The 16,230-nt window shown below is 34.4% G+C and overlaps 3 protein-coding genes across 5 annotated transcripts; 2 read left to right on the top strand and 1 right to left on the bottom strand.

Moving 5' to 3' along the window:
* The first annotated feature begins 1,783 nt into the window (after window positions 1-1,783).
* Window positions 1,784-11,423, top strand: LOC100182806 (hippocampus abundant transcript 1 protein). 2 transcript variants are annotated; one of them, XM_026834509.1, is made up of 12 exons: window positions 1,784-2,058; window positions 2,274-2,369; window positions 4,264-4,326; window positions 4,800-4,927; window positions 5,755-5,869; window positions 6,332-6,550; window positions 7,249-7,362; window positions 8,147-8,331; window positions 8,778-8,875; window positions 9,554-9,741; window positions 9,862-9,900; window positions 10,568-11,423. In XM_026834509.1, the coding sequence occupies exons 1-12, from the start codon at window positions 2,017-2,019 to the stop codon at window positions 10,844-10,846; spliced, it is 1,566 nt and encodes a 521-aa protein (XP_026690310.1). In that variant the 5' UTR covers window positions 1,784-2,016; the 3' UTR covers window positions 10,847-11,423. The 2 variants fall into 2 exon arrangements, with proteins under 2 accessions (XP_026690310.1, XP_009858603.1); XM_009860301.3 differs by lacking the exon at window positions 9,862-9,900 and having other exon boundaries at window positions 1,785-2,058.
* Window positions 11,424-11,748: 325 nt separating this feature from the next.
* On the top strand, window positions 11,749-14,112 carry LOC104265712. Of its 2 annotated transcripts, none has more exons than XM_026834536.1 (6): window positions 11,749-11,893; window positions 11,991-12,193; window positions 12,300-12,469; window positions 12,584-12,750; window positions 12,883-13,060; window positions 13,537-14,112. In XM_026834536.1, exons 1-6 carry the CDS (start codon window positions 11,781-11,783, stop codon window positions 13,699-13,701), a joined length of 996 nt encoding a protein of 331 aa, XP_026690337.1. In that variant the 5' UTR covers window positions 11,749-11,780; the 3' UTR covers window positions 13,702-14,112. The 2 variants fall into 2 exon arrangements, with proteins under 2 accessions (XP_026690337.1, XP_009858602.2); XM_009860300.3 differs by having other exon boundaries at window positions 11,991-12,133.
* Window positions 13,927-16,062, bottom strand: LOC100180366 (alpha-ketoglutarate-dependent dioxygenase alkB homolog 7, mitochondrial-like). The gene is made up of 4 exons (XM_002131925.5): window positions 15,530-16,062; window positions 15,240-15,413; window positions 14,918-15,048; window positions 13,927-14,293 (listed from the first exon to the last, which is right to left on the bottom strand). The coding sequence occupies exons 1-4, from the start codon at window positions 15,842-15,844 to the stop codon at window positions 14,119-14,121; spliced, it is 795 nt and encodes a 264-aa protein (XP_002131961.1). The 5' UTR covers window positions 15,845-16,062; the 3' UTR covers window positions 13,927-14,118.
* Between the last annotated feature and the right edge of the window lie 168 nt (window positions 16,063-16,230).

Below are 16,230 nucleotides of genomic sequence, written 5' to 3' on the forward strand. Positions count from 1 at the left end.
CCATACCTTGCGATGCGTCCTCGGGTGCTGGGCTCGAGGAAGGTTTGCTCTGGCTTTCACGACAGCTAGTAGCAGCAGGCGTATTAGAAGTCGCATGAGGCACTTACTGTTATTTAAAACCAACTTGTTTCTACTTTCCGCTGTAATTCGATTTTACACTGAAAGTGTTATTTTTTTCGTTTTCCTTTTTTGTTAAGTTTTTACTTCAGCTTAGGTCGTAAAACCAACTGTGTACTGTAAGGTTTGCGTACATCGTTACCCACCCTTTCGGTCTCCAGTATTTTAGTATTTTAGCGCTGCTTGCAGTGTTACCGCAGTTCCAGACCGCTGGTGAAACGATTTTGAACAATCTTGGAAAGTTCCATTAGGCTATTTGTCATTTTGCATTTTTTCTTATAAAAAGTTTTGAAACATTCAGTATGACTAATTTGTGTCTCACTTCAACGCTTTTGTAATCTAAATTTTAAAACCTACCAAACTTCTGACACATTATATTATGGCCACATTATAACATGCATCATTCGCTTGTTTGTAGAAGACACCTTACGAAACTCCGCTCTGTCGATACCGTTTTGCAGTTCTGATTTGCTCGCTAAGACACCACATTATTATTGTTTGCGGTAGAACGAAGATAATAATGCATCACCGAACTTGTTTAGTATTGTTAATGTATTCGATTGCCTTTAAACCAGAAGTTAGTATGCTTTATTTGACACAGTTTGCAGTAACCGTAGTAAAGTTGCATAAATCAAGCCCTAACAGAACGTCGTAATCTCTCGATCATGTCTGAAACATGTTGCAGCTGTGAAAAAAAAATATACGAAAGTGCGGCTTGCAAGTTTGAGGTCCTAAGACTTAGCAAAAACGGGAAAATACAGTTAATAGAGCGGTATAGTATTGTTGTACCATAGTATACTGAAGTGATGGTACTGTAGTTCTTTGTATCCCAAGTAAATCACAATTTAACCTCCGGCGCCGTGGCACAGTTGCTTAGCGCGCATGCGAATAACCCAGAACCAGGGGTAATGGATTCAAGGCTCGTCGAAGTCGAGTAAATTATCAGACATGTTGTAAAATCTATCGTTTTATAAGCAAGTTGCGTTGCATTCAACCTTGCCTGGTGAAGCATCCACTGTCGTTATAACAAAACCGATTTTAAACAACACGGGTACGCTCGCGAGGTATAACGTATGTAAAGTTGTAGATGATATTTTTTTGTCTTTTTAATCTGCATGTCTTTAAATTTCACAACTCATTGTTTGCGAATTGACCATTACGTCACTGCCCAAGTTACTCTGTCACACGCCTACGATGGAAAAGCAGCATCGAATCTAGTATGATTTTTAAAACATTGCAAGCACCCTAACCTATCAGCCATGGCGCTGCAGGATTACCATGCTAGGAAAATTACAATCTAATCTTGTTTGTGTATAATATAACCGACAGTATACAATATACACCCCTAAGTTTTTTGATGTTTATGCAGTTTATACTTCTACCGGGGTTACTCCAGGTCAAACCGCGTCACTCCACGCATGATTAAACAGGTATTTAGTAGTTGTGGTGGTGTTTGTTGTATGTTCGTTAGTAGCTTTTACAGAAGACCTGTTTTTGTTTATCCCGTTTGTGAAAAACAAGCTTTTGTCTAAAGCAGTAAGATATTGTGGATTAAGCTGTATTTTTCTATTACGATGAATCGATGGCTTACCCCAAAGTTTCTATGCGTTTCTGTGTATTTAAAAAAATGACGTATCGCACATTATGTTTAGTAATACGAATACTTATATAATTATATAAGTTTATTGTTCCTAGATAACTACCAGTTAACTACAACATATAAAAATTTAAGTGTAAATTTCTGTAAAACACAGTGGGTACCAGTGTGTGCCGGATATACAGCTCGTACAGAGGTACAGCTTCTATTTTATTTTGCGATTTGGCAAAGAATCAACCTGGAAGGACAAGATAGCTTGAACGAATTTTTTTCTCTTTTTCGAATTGCACAAAACCTCGTGTATGACGAAGAAAGGCTCTTCGAAGTATAGGATGCAGGACCCAGTAAGTTGAATTAAACTGAATTATTTGGATTGTAGGATTAGTTTGAAAGTTTTAAGTGAAAAAAAATTATACTACTGTGGAGGTGTGCTTTTTAACCATGCTTATTTGCTTGCCTTTGTCATTAATGTATTACTTGTAGAAACACAGGTTTATGCTAGTTTGTCATGTTTAAATCGATTCTATTTTGTCTTCTTATCATCAATTAACTGTTGCAGGTGCCGGGCATTGGAAAGCCAAGTGTTTATCATGCAGTGATTGTTATTTTCCTTGAATTCTTTGCATGGGGCCTGTTAACCACTCCTATGATTGATGTGAGTTGTGTACATTGTATTTAAGCTTAGCAAAGAAAACATTTAAAAGTATTGTTTGAAAGTTTAAAACCAAATCATATCACCACTTGTGCTTTTGCCAGTTGAGTATTTTTAATTGAATAATTTTTTATTGGGGAGGATATCATCTTCTCTTGCCCCACTGTATGAACACCGCTATATGATCTAGGAATAACCAAGTTCCTATGTTAAATTAGGCATCTGTTAGTATATCAGGGATTATGTTTGTTTGAATTTTGACACACTGTATAAACATATCAAAATTCTAACTGCTTTTGCATTACATATTATAGCTTACTGCTAATCTGCTATCATCACTAATTTATTGTCCAATAGCTAGGAATCTTATTTAGCGATGCAATAGATTGGTACCTCTCTATTACACAATGGTGTATTTAGCAAATTTATTTAAACAACAGCAGGGTTGTAAAAGTTGTAAATCCGGACGGTGATCGTTTAATTTTATTGAAAATCCGGATGTAATATGTTTTTTATGTGCGTCTGTCACCCAAGCTACCAAATCTTGTTATAAAGCGTATTACTGACTATCACCACGACACCACAGTCTAGTGCGGGCGCCTGTGCGATAGAAACCGTTGTTAAAGCTGCGATCTAATGTTTTATGTTCGTCGCGTGTTCGTAATAATCAGCTAACGAAGTCGCTCGAGTAACAAACATTGCCGTGCTGCAATTTGACATTTTGCGCTTAATTGTTACGTCACATGTCTTATTGCAACATAACTATTAACTATGACGTTTCATTACGTAACAATCGGGAGGAATGCCCACTGCCCAACGAACCACGTCCAACCCCGGAATGCCCACTGCCCAACGTACCACGTCCAAGCTCGGCCGGGAAGATACTTTGTAATATCATATTACAATTTGCGTTGGTTCCAACTTACTGATAGCGTCGCTCCTCGCTCTTATATTTGCACCAATTAAAATTCACATAAACGCAATTTACCTGCATTTATTAAAGTTTAAACTATGCTTAAAATTATATCGGGATAAAACCAATAATAAGAATTATAGAAGCACATAAACCACAATTGTTATCTAAAATTTTAATAGTTTATCAAAGGTATTATGACGTAATCATCGTTACATTTTTAATCCACGATGAACGTGCGTAAAACTTTTCATTTGTTTCTACCGATTTAGATACGTCGTTTTAATAAATGTAATATCATTTAAATTCACCACATAGAGGTTCCATGTGACATGATTTGTGACAAAATTAGTATAGTAGGTGTTAGGAAAATACATTTTTTTTAATGTTTGCACGAACCGTTTCGTCATTTTAGCTATTCGCCGTGTTTTCGCAATGTAACCGATGCGGTTAAAATAGAGCGCACGTTTATGTCGTCAATAAATACTGAACTAAGAAACCAAAGAGTATATTGTTGGCCGAACGTAAGAAAGTTGATCTTAATATAAATAATAATTATTTCTACTAAAAAAATCCGGACGTTTTTCGACGATCCGGACGGTGACATTATCACTGAAAAAGGGGTATTTTTACAATCCTGAACAACAGTAATAGTATAGTAATGTTAACGTTATTTTAAATTATGATGTTGACAAAAACAGTTTTGCAGCACACTAGTTTACTACAAAAATCTTACTATTAGTATTGCCAACTTTACATCGGCATAATAAATCAGTTAACACTTATTATGGTAACATGAAATGAGTCAATTTGTATAATCTATTCTAAGTGATCACTGGTCGTGACAGTGTTATGACCACTCACTTCCACCAATAATCATAATATAGTAATTAACAACATAAATTACATAGTAATTAACACCAGTCTACTTTTTTAATATAGCGTTGGTTATCTATTTCCAAAACTAAATTAGTTACATTACAGCTGTTGCGAGACACGTTTGAGCACCACACTCTGTTAATAAATGGATTAATTCAAGGAATAAAGGTTTGTTTGTTGGTGGTGTTTTTAATTTCACAGAATTTTTTTTTACTTCTACACAAATAAAATGTACAAGATAAATAACCTAGTTTAGTTTCATGGGAAATGGTTCAATTACAGGATGTATATTTTCCATCATTGTTTAAAGCTTGCATGAACAAACAGAAATAAGAAAAATGAGAGATAGTTCTTGTAGTTTTAGATATTGTGATGATGCGATTAATGTAATTAATTTAATTCTTATTTACCTCCAGTATGCACAGCCAAATCAGTGGCAGCTTTGAATAAATCCCGCTATAACAAGGATGCAAATGAAATTTTCATCACAACATTCACATTTTTATAGTTTACCCAAACCAATTGTGCTTAGAAAGAATATTTTTAATGGGGGAACAATCCTGCCCGAGACCTGGGTGTCCAGTACTGATTAATGAATATAAATTATGCTTTAACAATATTTAAATTCCCCTTTTATTCAGGGTATCTTGTCGTTCCTGAGTGCCCCTTTACTTGGTGCGTTATCAGATGTATGGGGTCGCAAGTCATTCCTCCTACTTACTGTGTTCTTCACATGTGCTCCAATACCCCTCATGCAACTTTCACCATGGTAAGCTTTAAGCTGGTTAGTGTAACTGTGCTTTTTGCTATAACTGAAAATGTTGTAAAATTTGTCTAGCAGGACATTTTATGCTTTAAAATTGCGTTTCAGCAGCTGTGTCATGAAAGGGTGTATGGGCCTACTGCATGTATTTTGCTTAAAGTGGGACAATGGGCAAACTCAGCCTCTCCATAGGACCTGACCTATATATAGAATATCCTCTCAGTTTAAAATGATAAATTTTACATTGTAGTAACATACAGTAGACTATATCCATTATATAGCCTATATATTAATTTATATATATGCTTTATTTGATATTCATTGTTGGATAGTTTACAAAGGAAAACTTATAACATATGCCATTGTTATATCCCCATAGGCCCAATACTAATGTGTTTATTTGGCTTGTGAATTTAATTTAAACTTACCTGTGGCCTACAGTGTGTATCATTATCTTCCAGCAAGTTGTCGAACATTATGTTCAACAGATTCACACAGGTCAACTGGATAAGGCTGGCACCAATATTTAACACATAGTTAATGTTGACACTTCAACACACAATTCCCCCGTGCCAACTCATCTTGAGTTAATCAATAACCACATGCTCCAAAATTGGAAATTTATCCCAACCACAAGTCATAGCAGCTGTCTAGGTGTTTTATTAATGTTCCAATTACCAAGAAATTCTCGTTTTAACTTTATAGTTTTTGTCATTTTTTTTCGCCCCAAACATGAAACAAACATCTTAAGCAAATTACATCTAAAAATTAAGATTGATGCATTTATACCCTCAGACAAAATCCAATAGAAACACCAATGTTATGCTTTTCAGGTGGTTTTTCGCAATGACTTCATTATCAGGCATGTTTGCTGTTACCTTCTCCATTGTGTTTGCCTATGTAGCTGATATCACTGAAGAAGTGAATAGAAGTACAGCGTACGGACTAGTGAGTTGTATTGTTTAAATATAAAACCAGACACTAGTTCCATTTACTTGTGTAGTAGGAAAAGGGAAATTTAAATTGTTTCAATATAATTCTAATGATTTGTCAGTTGTCATTTACCATACAATCATCCCAACTTAAATGAATGAGTAGATACCATTACATTCTGCCATTAACTAATGTTTCTTTCCTTCTCTGTATTATCTTTAACATGTTATTTTATACCAACTATCATACTTTTGCATAAATAATCGAAGAACGAAAATAGTATCTTGCTCTGTCTATCAAAGTTACAAACATACAAATGTTAACGCTGCTGTTATTTAAAAAATGATCTATGTTTTGTGATCTGTTAAAGTGTAAATACCCTGTGACTACTAAACCCCCAAAACAGTTGGTTGGTTTAATTTTGTTTATCAGTGGTGCTAATAACATATCTACAAGCGATCTTTTATGTTTGTATAGGTATCGGCCACTTTCGCAGCAAGTCTTGTCACAAGTCCAGCTATTGGAACATACCTTAGCAGAGCATATGGTGAGGCAGCTGTGGTAGCATTAGCCACTGCCATTGCAGCTTTCGATGTGTGTTTCATCCTCGTTGCTGTACCTGAATCCTTCCCAGAGAAACTGCGGCCAAAATCTTGGGAGTCTCAGGTTTCGTGGGAGCAAGTTGATCCATTTGGGGTGAGTGATCCCTCTTGTTAATTACCCTTGCCCCAATGCCCCACACTTGTTTACTTTTAAACTAAATTTTAAAGAATACCTGCGGTACTCTCAACTGCAGCTATTTTTCCAGGTTAAATTGCCATTGTTAGTTTTACAACACCATTAGTAAAGTTCTACATAGCATAAACTAAAGTATAAAGCAGTTATACCCTTGTGTGCAACTCACTTCAGTTCCTGTTATGATTTGCTTTGAATGATTGTCCTTACTGACAAAACTTTTTATGTGATAACAAACACAAAAACTAAACCTGCCACTGTAAATATTGCATCATTCAGTTAATGCTATTGTCAGTAGTAGCCATAGGCATTGTAAAACCAACATAACTTCTCTACCTTCTGAAGTTCATTAGTTGAATATAACACTTTTCGAAACGATTGTGTAAAATCTATTAAGTAAAACATATTATGTTGGAACTATAAAAATGATATATATTTTTTTTATTACAAAATCAAAACACAAGCGGGAAAAACATATGTTAATAAATTTAACAGCAAGGCTGAGGGGTGTACGTGTGTATTTTCAAAATAAAAACCTGACAATTAAAAACTACTACCGGCCTTAGAAAATTAGATTCTTTTGCTGTCCTTTAAAACCTTCTGTTTTTTAAATTGTAATATTATTTTAATACTTAATAATGTGTATTTAAACTCTGCAGGCATTAAAAAATATTGGCCAAGACAAGACCCTGCTGTTGGCATGCACAGCTGTCTTTCTATCCTATCTTCCTGAAGCTGGACAGTACTCATGTATAGTTCTCTACCTGAGACATGTAAGTGTACAATGGGGTATAACAGGTCCGGCGCCGTAGCATGGTGGTTAGCACGCCTGCCTGTAGCCCAAAGGTAATGGGTTCAAGGTTCGACGCTGCTACCATTGTGGGCGAATGTGTCCTTTGGCAAGACACTTAACGGCAATTGTGGTCACTAATGAGTTGTCCAAATTATAAGCCATACGTAAGAAAGATGAAAAAAATCCCCCCTCCCAAAAAAAAACACCTGCAAAGTAACATACATGGTAACTCGTAATCTGGCACGAGGTGTTAAACTCTTGTGATATGTGTCGTTTTTCTGTCACGCAAGGGTAAAGTAAGTGACATTCATTCAACAGTTTATACAGCTTAAACTTCCTTAACAAAATAAAGATAGGAATGATTTTAGCCGTATATAGTCTAAGGTCTGACATGTTCTTGAATACTCTCCTCACTGCATGAAAGTGGCTTTAAGGCGAGGATGTGAGTGAGGTTTTACATTAGGTATTTGTGGGAAAACTTTTCCACATTGTGCGAGGATTTGTTAGAGTTTTTCAGTTTTACATTAACTTCCGTACCTGTAGTTTTTTAGTTTTTGCATGTATTGCTATTCATAGGTGTATGGTGGGTGGTTTAACTATGGTCTAACCATAGATTGCATTTAATCACTAGTGTTTTACATTAATTACAAGATACTATGCGTAAAGCAGCGAACTTCAGAACCTAGTAATGTGTTAACTGGAATTAGATAGAACATCAAATAACTTGGAATAATTATTAATTAATTAGACCAACAATTTTTCAGGTTATTGGCTTCAGTGATGAGAAGGTGGCTTCATACATAGCAGTAGTTGGTGTATTATCCATAGTCACACAGACTGCTATCCTTACACTGCTGTTTCAGACTGTTGGAAACAGAAACACCATCATAATGGGTCTCTCGTTCCAAATTGGTCAATTAATATGTTATGCATTTGGCAAAGTTGAATGGTAAGAAGGTTTTTTTGTGATACTTTCATTACTATTTCCCAAGTGTTGGTACAAAGGTGTTGTTTACTATTTAATTTGTGAACTTTAATGCAAAAGCTGTATTGTTAACAATGAACATATTTTACATAGTATTATATGTCTTTATGTGCTACAAATATTGGTCCCATGCACATCATCACAACTTTATTTATAATTTTAAAAGACATCAGGGCTGACATCCTTTCACATCTTAATATTTAAACTCAGAAATATGTTCATATTTAAAATGAAACAGCTTAACTCATACAAAACTAATAAAACCCCAAATCTACATTTGATACATTGCACTAGTACTTCTATGCATATTTCTTCTGGGTAAGATGGCTAGTTCTATTTGGCTCTAATAACTTCCTTCCTGTAAAGAGCCATGATAGCTAACTAATCCTCACCTTATTATTATAATACAGGATGATGTGGTTAGCAGGATGTTTGGCTGCTTTGTCCAGTATAAACTATCCCTCACTCAGTTCACTTGTATCCACTATATCCAGTAGTGAACAACAAGGTAAAATGTTTTGTTCGGACTTACAGGATGTCTCCTATACATTGTAGTAGTAGAACCACTTATACATTACATTACAAACCATACAAAAATATGTAACAGAAATGTGTGGGAATTGAAACAGATATTCTCTGATACGCACAATTCCCACTACTGTAGTATGAAGTTATTTAAAATCATTTTGCAACTAATATGGCCTCGTACGTGAGTACGTCATACTTTTTTTCTGTGTTAATGGTTGTCCACATGCTGTGCTGCGATTGTGTGCCCAGCCATAAATATCACATGTCATGTTAATGTATGTACCAGTCACAAACAGAACGTAGTCTTAGGTCTGTTCATTTATAATTGATGAATGAGTTATTTATTGGGTATCATAGTGTGTTGGTTCGAGATAATTTTATAGGTGATTTTGGTTGAGATAGATCCTAGATTTACTTAAATGTTAAAAGACTCAACCCATAAAACAGTTATTATGAATTTACCTTTTACAAGCATATTTAAAATGAATTTTAATTTTTTCCGCTCATGTTTTCAAACATCTATAATCCCAACATTTAGAGAAAAAAAAGTTAAAACTTCCGATCCAGAATATCGACCATCGAATCACAGGGTTAAGAACCACTGTCCTACAATAAAACAACATGTTACGAATCATTTTTAAAAATCCATTCACCCTAGGTGTTGTGCAAGGTATGGTTACCGGTATTCGTGGACTATGCAATGGTTTAGGACCAGCCATGTTTGGTCTCGCCTTCCACATATTTCATGTCCAACTTGATCCTGGTCCAAGCCAATCAGCGGAGGACCAGGACCTGATTGTAGGAAACAATTCGGAAATTGGTCTTCCTCTTCCTACAAACCCAGAGGTGAGTTTTTGTTGCTATGAGAGCAGTGCACGAAGGATTTCTTTGTGTATGTTGAGCAGTTTGTTAACGTCGCATTTACTTTATTCTACTCTTTCATGATTTACATTCCTTTATATTTAGATTAAAAATCAAATTTGTCCTGGAACTGCCAAACTACTGGTATGCAGGTGTTATTAATGGGCTTATAGTTTCTTTGCCATGTGCCAATCTTGAGTTTAAATTTATTTAAAGCGGTGAAGGTGTGTGTGTTCTTACTTGTAATTTGTATGGGTTGGGAAATCTGTAATTTATACTTGGTGCATGTGAATATTATTTAATTCTTTGTTTGTCTGTTGGTTTCATAAAGTAGATCCTACATGTCCTGCAACGGGTTGCTTTGCTTTCGTAAAACTTTATTTTATCTTCTTTTTCTTTTCACGCAACACTATTTTTCATTCATAAAAATGGCAGTACATATGTTTAACTATAACATTTTATTTATATAAAGATTATTTAGAAAAGTGTAAATTTGTAATCTTATATAGTTTTATGCTTTAGGCTTTATTCAGTATCATTATGTACCTTGTGAGTTTCAGGGAATGGGGGCATAATTTTGTTTATTTATCATTTTAACTGAATAATTTTCTTTTTTCACATTTGAGTTAAACAGGCATTTTAATGTAGAGTGGAATTACAATTAAATGCTTGAAGAGCCCTAGATTTATTCACGTTTTTTTTTTATTTCAGACCAAACCTTAGACCTATTTTTACAAAATTTTGTTTGGTAAATTTTTTAGTGTAATTTTTTAGTGTAGACCTTAAATACACATGAAAACTTTTTCTGCAGACAATTTTGCCAGGACCTCCATTTCTCTTTGGAGCCTTCACTGTGATAATGGCAATGTTAATTGCCTTCTTCATTCCAAGAAATATCCAAAATCCATACCGCCAAGTGTCAACCAAAGACAGTGACTCGCAGCTAAATGAGGGGAATGCGCTTGTCTCTGTGAGTGGTTGTTCTTCAAAACACCGCACAGCACGAACTAATAAAAAGAACGATTATGCTAAAATGTCGGACTCCGACGATGGAATTACTATACTCAATCCCGACGAGAGTATATTATAGCTCTAAATATTAGTTAAATTTAACATTGGTTTCAATCTCTTAAAAATGCAGTTTGTAAGTTTAAGTGGAGTTTTATCAACAACTGTTTATGGAGCTTGCTTTTTTCCAACGCAAATTTTTAATTCTCAAATTTTCAAGCTGCAAAAAAGCAGATTTTTTTCTTCTCTTGTAACTGCTTAGTTACTTGGTCTCACTTTTGCTATACAGTGTATGGTATCCCAACTAAACCAGCTGAATGTGTTTAGGTTAACAGTGTTCCTTTTTTGTTACTAGTTCATGTTCCACAGGGTATTTCATACTCAGTATGCTCCAATGTATTTCTCAACACTTGCATTATACTTTATGGTCAAAGTGTCAAATAACATCCACATTACTTGATTTGCAATTTTCCTGAGCCTTTCTTGCCTTGGTAGTTGCTTTCCAAGCTCTTTAATTGAGAAAACTAAAAATCTGCAGTTGCCTTTACTGGCTACATGTTTACTTTCTGATTGGTGCATGGACTAGAGTTTTATGTTTAACATAGGACATACACTGACTGCATAGGATGCAATCGTGCAATAAACAAAGAGTTTGACAACTTGTCACTTAATTCTGAACAGATTAGTAGCGTAAATTGAATTTTTATTGTTCAAGCCATTTGCCTAATTTCCAAGGGCTTTTGTTGTTATAGGATCTATTTGGATAAAGAAGGTGATACCTTTATTGCTATTCTAAAGTTTTTAGACACGACTTCAAAACTGTTAAAATTTTGTACATGTTAAGGGCACAAGTTAAAAACAATGTGCGGCTCGTTTCATTTAAACCTACTTTAATATTAACTAGATAATGTTGGGTATTAACTAACGTTTGTTTGTTCATTGCTGCACATTTGTTTGCTCTTTGCAAATGCTAATAGAAAATTCTCAAATGTTTGTGTTTGATTTACTTCTGTTGTATGGCTCTATGTATGGCTTTATGTATGGCTCTATGTATGGCTCTATACATTCGAAACCGAATGGATATAGAAAAACTTGGGATTTACTTGAGGTACCATGCCAACATATATAGGTAAGTTCTTTAGGTGAAGAAATTCTGGGGGAAGGAAAAAGTAAACTTGACTCGGAGATATACAATAACTGTACCCTACTGTTACCACCTCATACAGGAACATTGAAGGTAGCAGCGTAGATCCAATCAACTTCAAGTTCCCTGCATCTGATAATGTCAGACATGACGACAATGCAAGTCAATTAAATGGTCGGCCTAATCAAAAGGAGTTTAAATACTTTACTGAATCCATTGAAACAGGTAATTCCGCTAAAGTAGCAAAAATGGGTCCCAATGTTTTATGTTTTCAGCGAGACGCAGGTAACAAAACACTAAGGTTATAATGACTGTTGTTGCCCATCACTGCAAGGACAATGAGTTAAATTGAGTAATGTGTTTTAGAAATTCTAACATCCAATATTTATAGGGAATAAAGAAGAGTCTGCCCTGAAAGTCATAAATGACTGCATGTATGAGATGGTTTGCAACCAAGTTAGCTTTGAAGAAGCTGTCCTAACAGATATTGTTTCAATACTAAAATCCTTTCAATTGGGCCCAAGCTCTATAGAGCTAATTGTTGACCTTATCTTTGAAGGTGTAAGTTATTACTGAGTATGTTTTAGACCTAACTAATTCGTAAAATAGCATAAACACACGTGTGTTGATAATTTCTCCCTGGATTTTTATAATGAAAATTTCCTAAATCTACAGTGTGTCTCGGAACCTAATTCTCATTATTCTCTGGGGCAACTCTGTGGTGTTCTTTCTCATTCTACAGGAGGTTTGCTTGGTTTCCGGAGCATATTTCTGAATAAGGCACAGAAAGAATTTGGGAAATTAAATAAAGCTCTTAACGGAACAAAAAAAGAAATCACCAGGCAAGTGTTTGTGATATCAAAACTTTCTCCCATGAGTAAAAATAAAAATTGTAAAATTACGACCAAAACTGAAACATAATAAAAATACATTGAACTATTAGGAACATTTTTATTTAATAACTTTTATTGTAGGGCCTTGAATTTCAGCCAGTTTATGGCAATACTCTTTCTGAACCTAAACATGGTAGATTCTGACGGGAACTTGGTTCGATTTTCAGTTTTGGGTCGAGCCATTCTTGGTGTGGTTGAGCAATTAATCAAATATTCAGGCAATAGTGATTGCATACAGTGTGCAGCAAGTGTGTTAGAGGTTGGTTCCAATGTATGAATTAATAACACTTATTTATCTTGGGGTATAAACATTCGTCCGACATTAAAAGTTGTAAAACCACAGGTGTGTTTCTCGCATCTACTTATTAGTTATGATGTGGGTAACTTTGTGGGTAATTCTTTTCATTGGTATAGCTGACAATTTAAAGAATCTTTAGTAACCACTGGATGCGATCAATAAGAGTAAAATGTTTCGGCCAAGGACAAAAACAAACCAGCAGCTAGTAGGTCTTTAGCTTCAATACGAATGCTTAAATGTACCAGAGCAGAATAAAGGTGTGGTGTGTTCGTGTGTGTAAATTTATATTGAGAAAATTCACATATACACCAAATTATGTATTTGTTTCAGTTTTAGTGTTTCGAAATGTCTTGTAGACAAGAAATTTGTAACAAATAAAAAAGAATGTATAACCATTGAAGTACAAAGTAGCGTATTACATGTAAGTGTTTTTGTAGTTGACCATCATACCCTTGGAGGAAGCTCTACAGGATGATGGCAAAGAATCTTTAACAAGACTTGGAAATATATTGCATCGAATTGGAACCATGAAAAACCATCAATTACCAAAATTTCACATTCTAATCAAACTACACTTTAATCGGATGTTAAAAAAGTCCTGATGGTACAATAAAATATAGCCTACCTATTCTTATTTTATTGAAAGGATATGCCTCTGAACATCAACATCTTGAAGATGCTATTTTAGAAACACTGCAAGTGATTATTACCAAGTACGTTTGATTAATTTTTTAGCATCTTATTTTAAATCCTTGATAGAAAATAGAACAGAACAAGTATAAATGAAACAAAGCACTGCAACTTTTCTTTTAATCAATGTTAGAATCTTTTTGGTGCAAAAATTTTTTTTATTAAAAATGACATAATCGTAACAACAATTTGTATTACAAATGGTACCTTAAAAAACCTACTAGTGACATTTTTGTTCATTTCAACTTGAAGTTGTGTTTTTATTTAAAGGCTGGCTGTATATTGCATTATATGCATTAAAGTAATATATAAATGACAAATTACATCTATTATGTATTTTCGAACAAAGTTATAGGTTTAAAAAGCTGTCCAGGTTTATCATCATGTTCTATGTGTGGTTTGCTTCTGCATAGCAATGACACGCGTCTTGATTTTGTGACTTTTTCTCCTTTAAACATTGAGTCTTCATTCTTTAAAATTTCATGTTCAAATTCATATCTAACTCTAAAAATTATTAAAATTGCGGATTGTTAAAAGTTTTTGTAAAAAAATTTATATCGCATTTTAACTGCAAGAAAAAATTGACAATGACAGACCAGTTATCGATGCATGAAAATTTAGGTTGTTAAGTTTGGATATGTTATTTTTAAAAACTATACGAAAAACTGTCAGAAAAGTAAATATTTTTTGTTTGGTTTTAATTTGTGGTATTGAAAAGAGTTAAACGAATGTTGCTTTATTATCCTTACGTAAGGGGGCAACCACAGTTGTTAGAACTTTTAACTTCCAGGTGCCCTATTTTATACAGCTCTTGTTTGCTTTTGAGCTACCATTTGTTTACCTTTGTGGGTGATTGTTTATTGGAGTGAAATTCTTTAAAAATGCCGACAATTTAAACACTGAATTAGTGACCACCGCACTGAAGCTAAAGCAACGATGGTTCAGTATTTTGCCTTAAGACACACAACCACAATGGTACCACTATAGAACAGCCATATAACTACTGCATCATAACACCATACACACAGTTTAAAAGCTGATGAATTTATTCAACATTAACACATGTAACTCCAGTTTAAACTCATAATAAGTAAAAAACAAAGAAACTTGTATTGGTAGCAAACTGACCTGTCCTTCATTATATAAAGAGATTTGGGGGGCAGTAAGGCCTGGAACCAAATACTGGCATCACCTTTATGAGTGTACTTCATCACACATGAAGAAAGAAGGCTCAAACCGGCGATAACTCGACCACAGAACTGAAATAAATACAATCAAAAGTGAAATATTCAATTTGAAAAATGATAGATATTTTGGATATGAAATGTGTGTGTTTTCGTCTTTTATTTATTTGGACCTGTAGGTAGAATATTAATATTAATTCATTTGACTATTAGGCAGCTTCTGTTTTTACCAATAATGTAATTGTTTTATAAAATGGTATTCATACCCTTGTGGAATCTACATGTGGGTTTATAAAACCTATTGGTGATAAATCCAACACGTGAATCAAGTTGTTTTTGACATCTCCATCATCAAAAGCAACCTCTTGTATTCTTTGTATTATGGAAGCATTATGTGTCCTCCAATCTCTGATCTCGAGTTCTCTGTAGTCTTGGATTGCCTAAAAATATTGGAAACTAAGTAAATTACAAACACAAAAGGTTGTTACTATGTTTAAAACAGGTTTCGGTACTGTCTATAGTTTTATCGTAATTTCAACAAGGTGTTGGTACTCACGTTGTCCCAGTGTCCCTTTTGATACTTCAAACGTCTCCATTTCGTGTCAATTTCGGTGATTAAAGACGTTTCCTCTTCACTAGTTATAAAATTTGTAAAGAGGGAAAAATGTTCAGCCGCAATGGATTTTACATTTTCTTCCTGGCTGTATTCCAAAAGCTCGCTTGCTTGTTTTTTTAAATTCTTAGATTTTGAATTACTTGTTCGGAAGATAGTGGTTGTTAAATGTTTAACACAAGGAAAACGAAAACATTTGACGGTTAACATGCACCCATGTCGAAACTTTAACAAATGGTGAGCAGGACTTACGGCCATTTTCTCCTTTGTAGTATGAAAGTATTTCAGGTATACCGTTACATACGTTAGATGACAAGTTCTTTTTATTTTCAAAATATAAAGTTCTTAATAGAATTTCTTGATATTTTAAGGAAATCAGAAACCCTTTGTGTATTTGTAACACCATGTCTTTCGTAACACTTGATTCAAGATTGGAAGATTGATGTTTTTAACTTAACCAACTATAAACCTATCTCCTATCCTCTTTAATATTTCACGTTTTTGTTATTTTGTATTGTTGGTGGTTTGTTTGTTTGTTTGTTTGTGGTCAGAAAAAGATTCTAAAACGGTTCTAAATTGTTTTTGTGTTCGTTTGTTCCTTGTGATATTATAATTGCAGTGTCGTTACCACTATAGAAGAAGTG

Source organism: Ciona intestinalis, chromosome 5 (genome assembly GCF_000224145.3).
Source record: "Ciona intestinalis chromosome 5, KH, whole genome shotgun sequence".
In the NCBI taxonomy this organism is placed as follows: domain Eukaryota; kingdom Metazoa; phylum Chordata; class Ascidiacea; order Phlebobranchia; family Cionidae; genus Ciona; species Ciona intestinalis.

Bases quoted from the DNA above. Each gene is read 5' to 3' on its own strand.
- LOC100180366 (XM_002131925.5), bottom strand. From the start codon at position 15,844: ATGGCCGTAAGTCCTGCTCACCATTTGTTAAAGTTTCGACATGGGTGC. The intron at 15,414-15,529 runs GTGAGTACCAAC...CAATATTTTTAG, and splicing joins AAAAGGGACACTGGGACAAC to GCAATCCAAGACTACAGAGA. The intron at 15,049-15,239 runs GTATGAATACCA...TATTTATTTCAG, and splicing joins CACATGTAGATTCCACAAGG to TTCTGTGGTCGAGTTATCGC.
- LOC104265712 (XM_026834536.1), top strand. From the start codon at position 11,781: ATGGCTCTATGTATGGCTTTATGTATGGCTCTATGTATGGCTCTATAC. The intron at 12,194-12,299 runs GTAACAAAACAC...CAATATTTATAG, and splicing joins ATGTTTTCAGCGAGACGCAG to GGAATAAAGAAGAGTCTGCC. The intron at 13,061-13,536 runs GTTGGTTCCAAT...GTGTTTTTGTAG, and splicing joins GTGCAGCAAGTGTGTTAGAG to TTGACCATCATACCCTTGGA.
- LOC100182806 (XM_026834509.1), top strand. From the start codon at position 2,017: ATGACGAAGAAAGGCTCTTCGAAGTATAGGATGCAGGACCCA. The intron at 2,370-4,263 runs GTGAGTTGTGTA...GTTACATTACAG, and splicing joins TAACCACTCCTATGATTGAT to CTGTTGCGAGACACGTTTGA. The intron at 6,551-7,248 runs GTGAGTGATCCC...TAAACTCTGCAG, and splicing joins AGCAAGTTGATCCATTTGGG to GCATTAAAAAATATTGGCCA.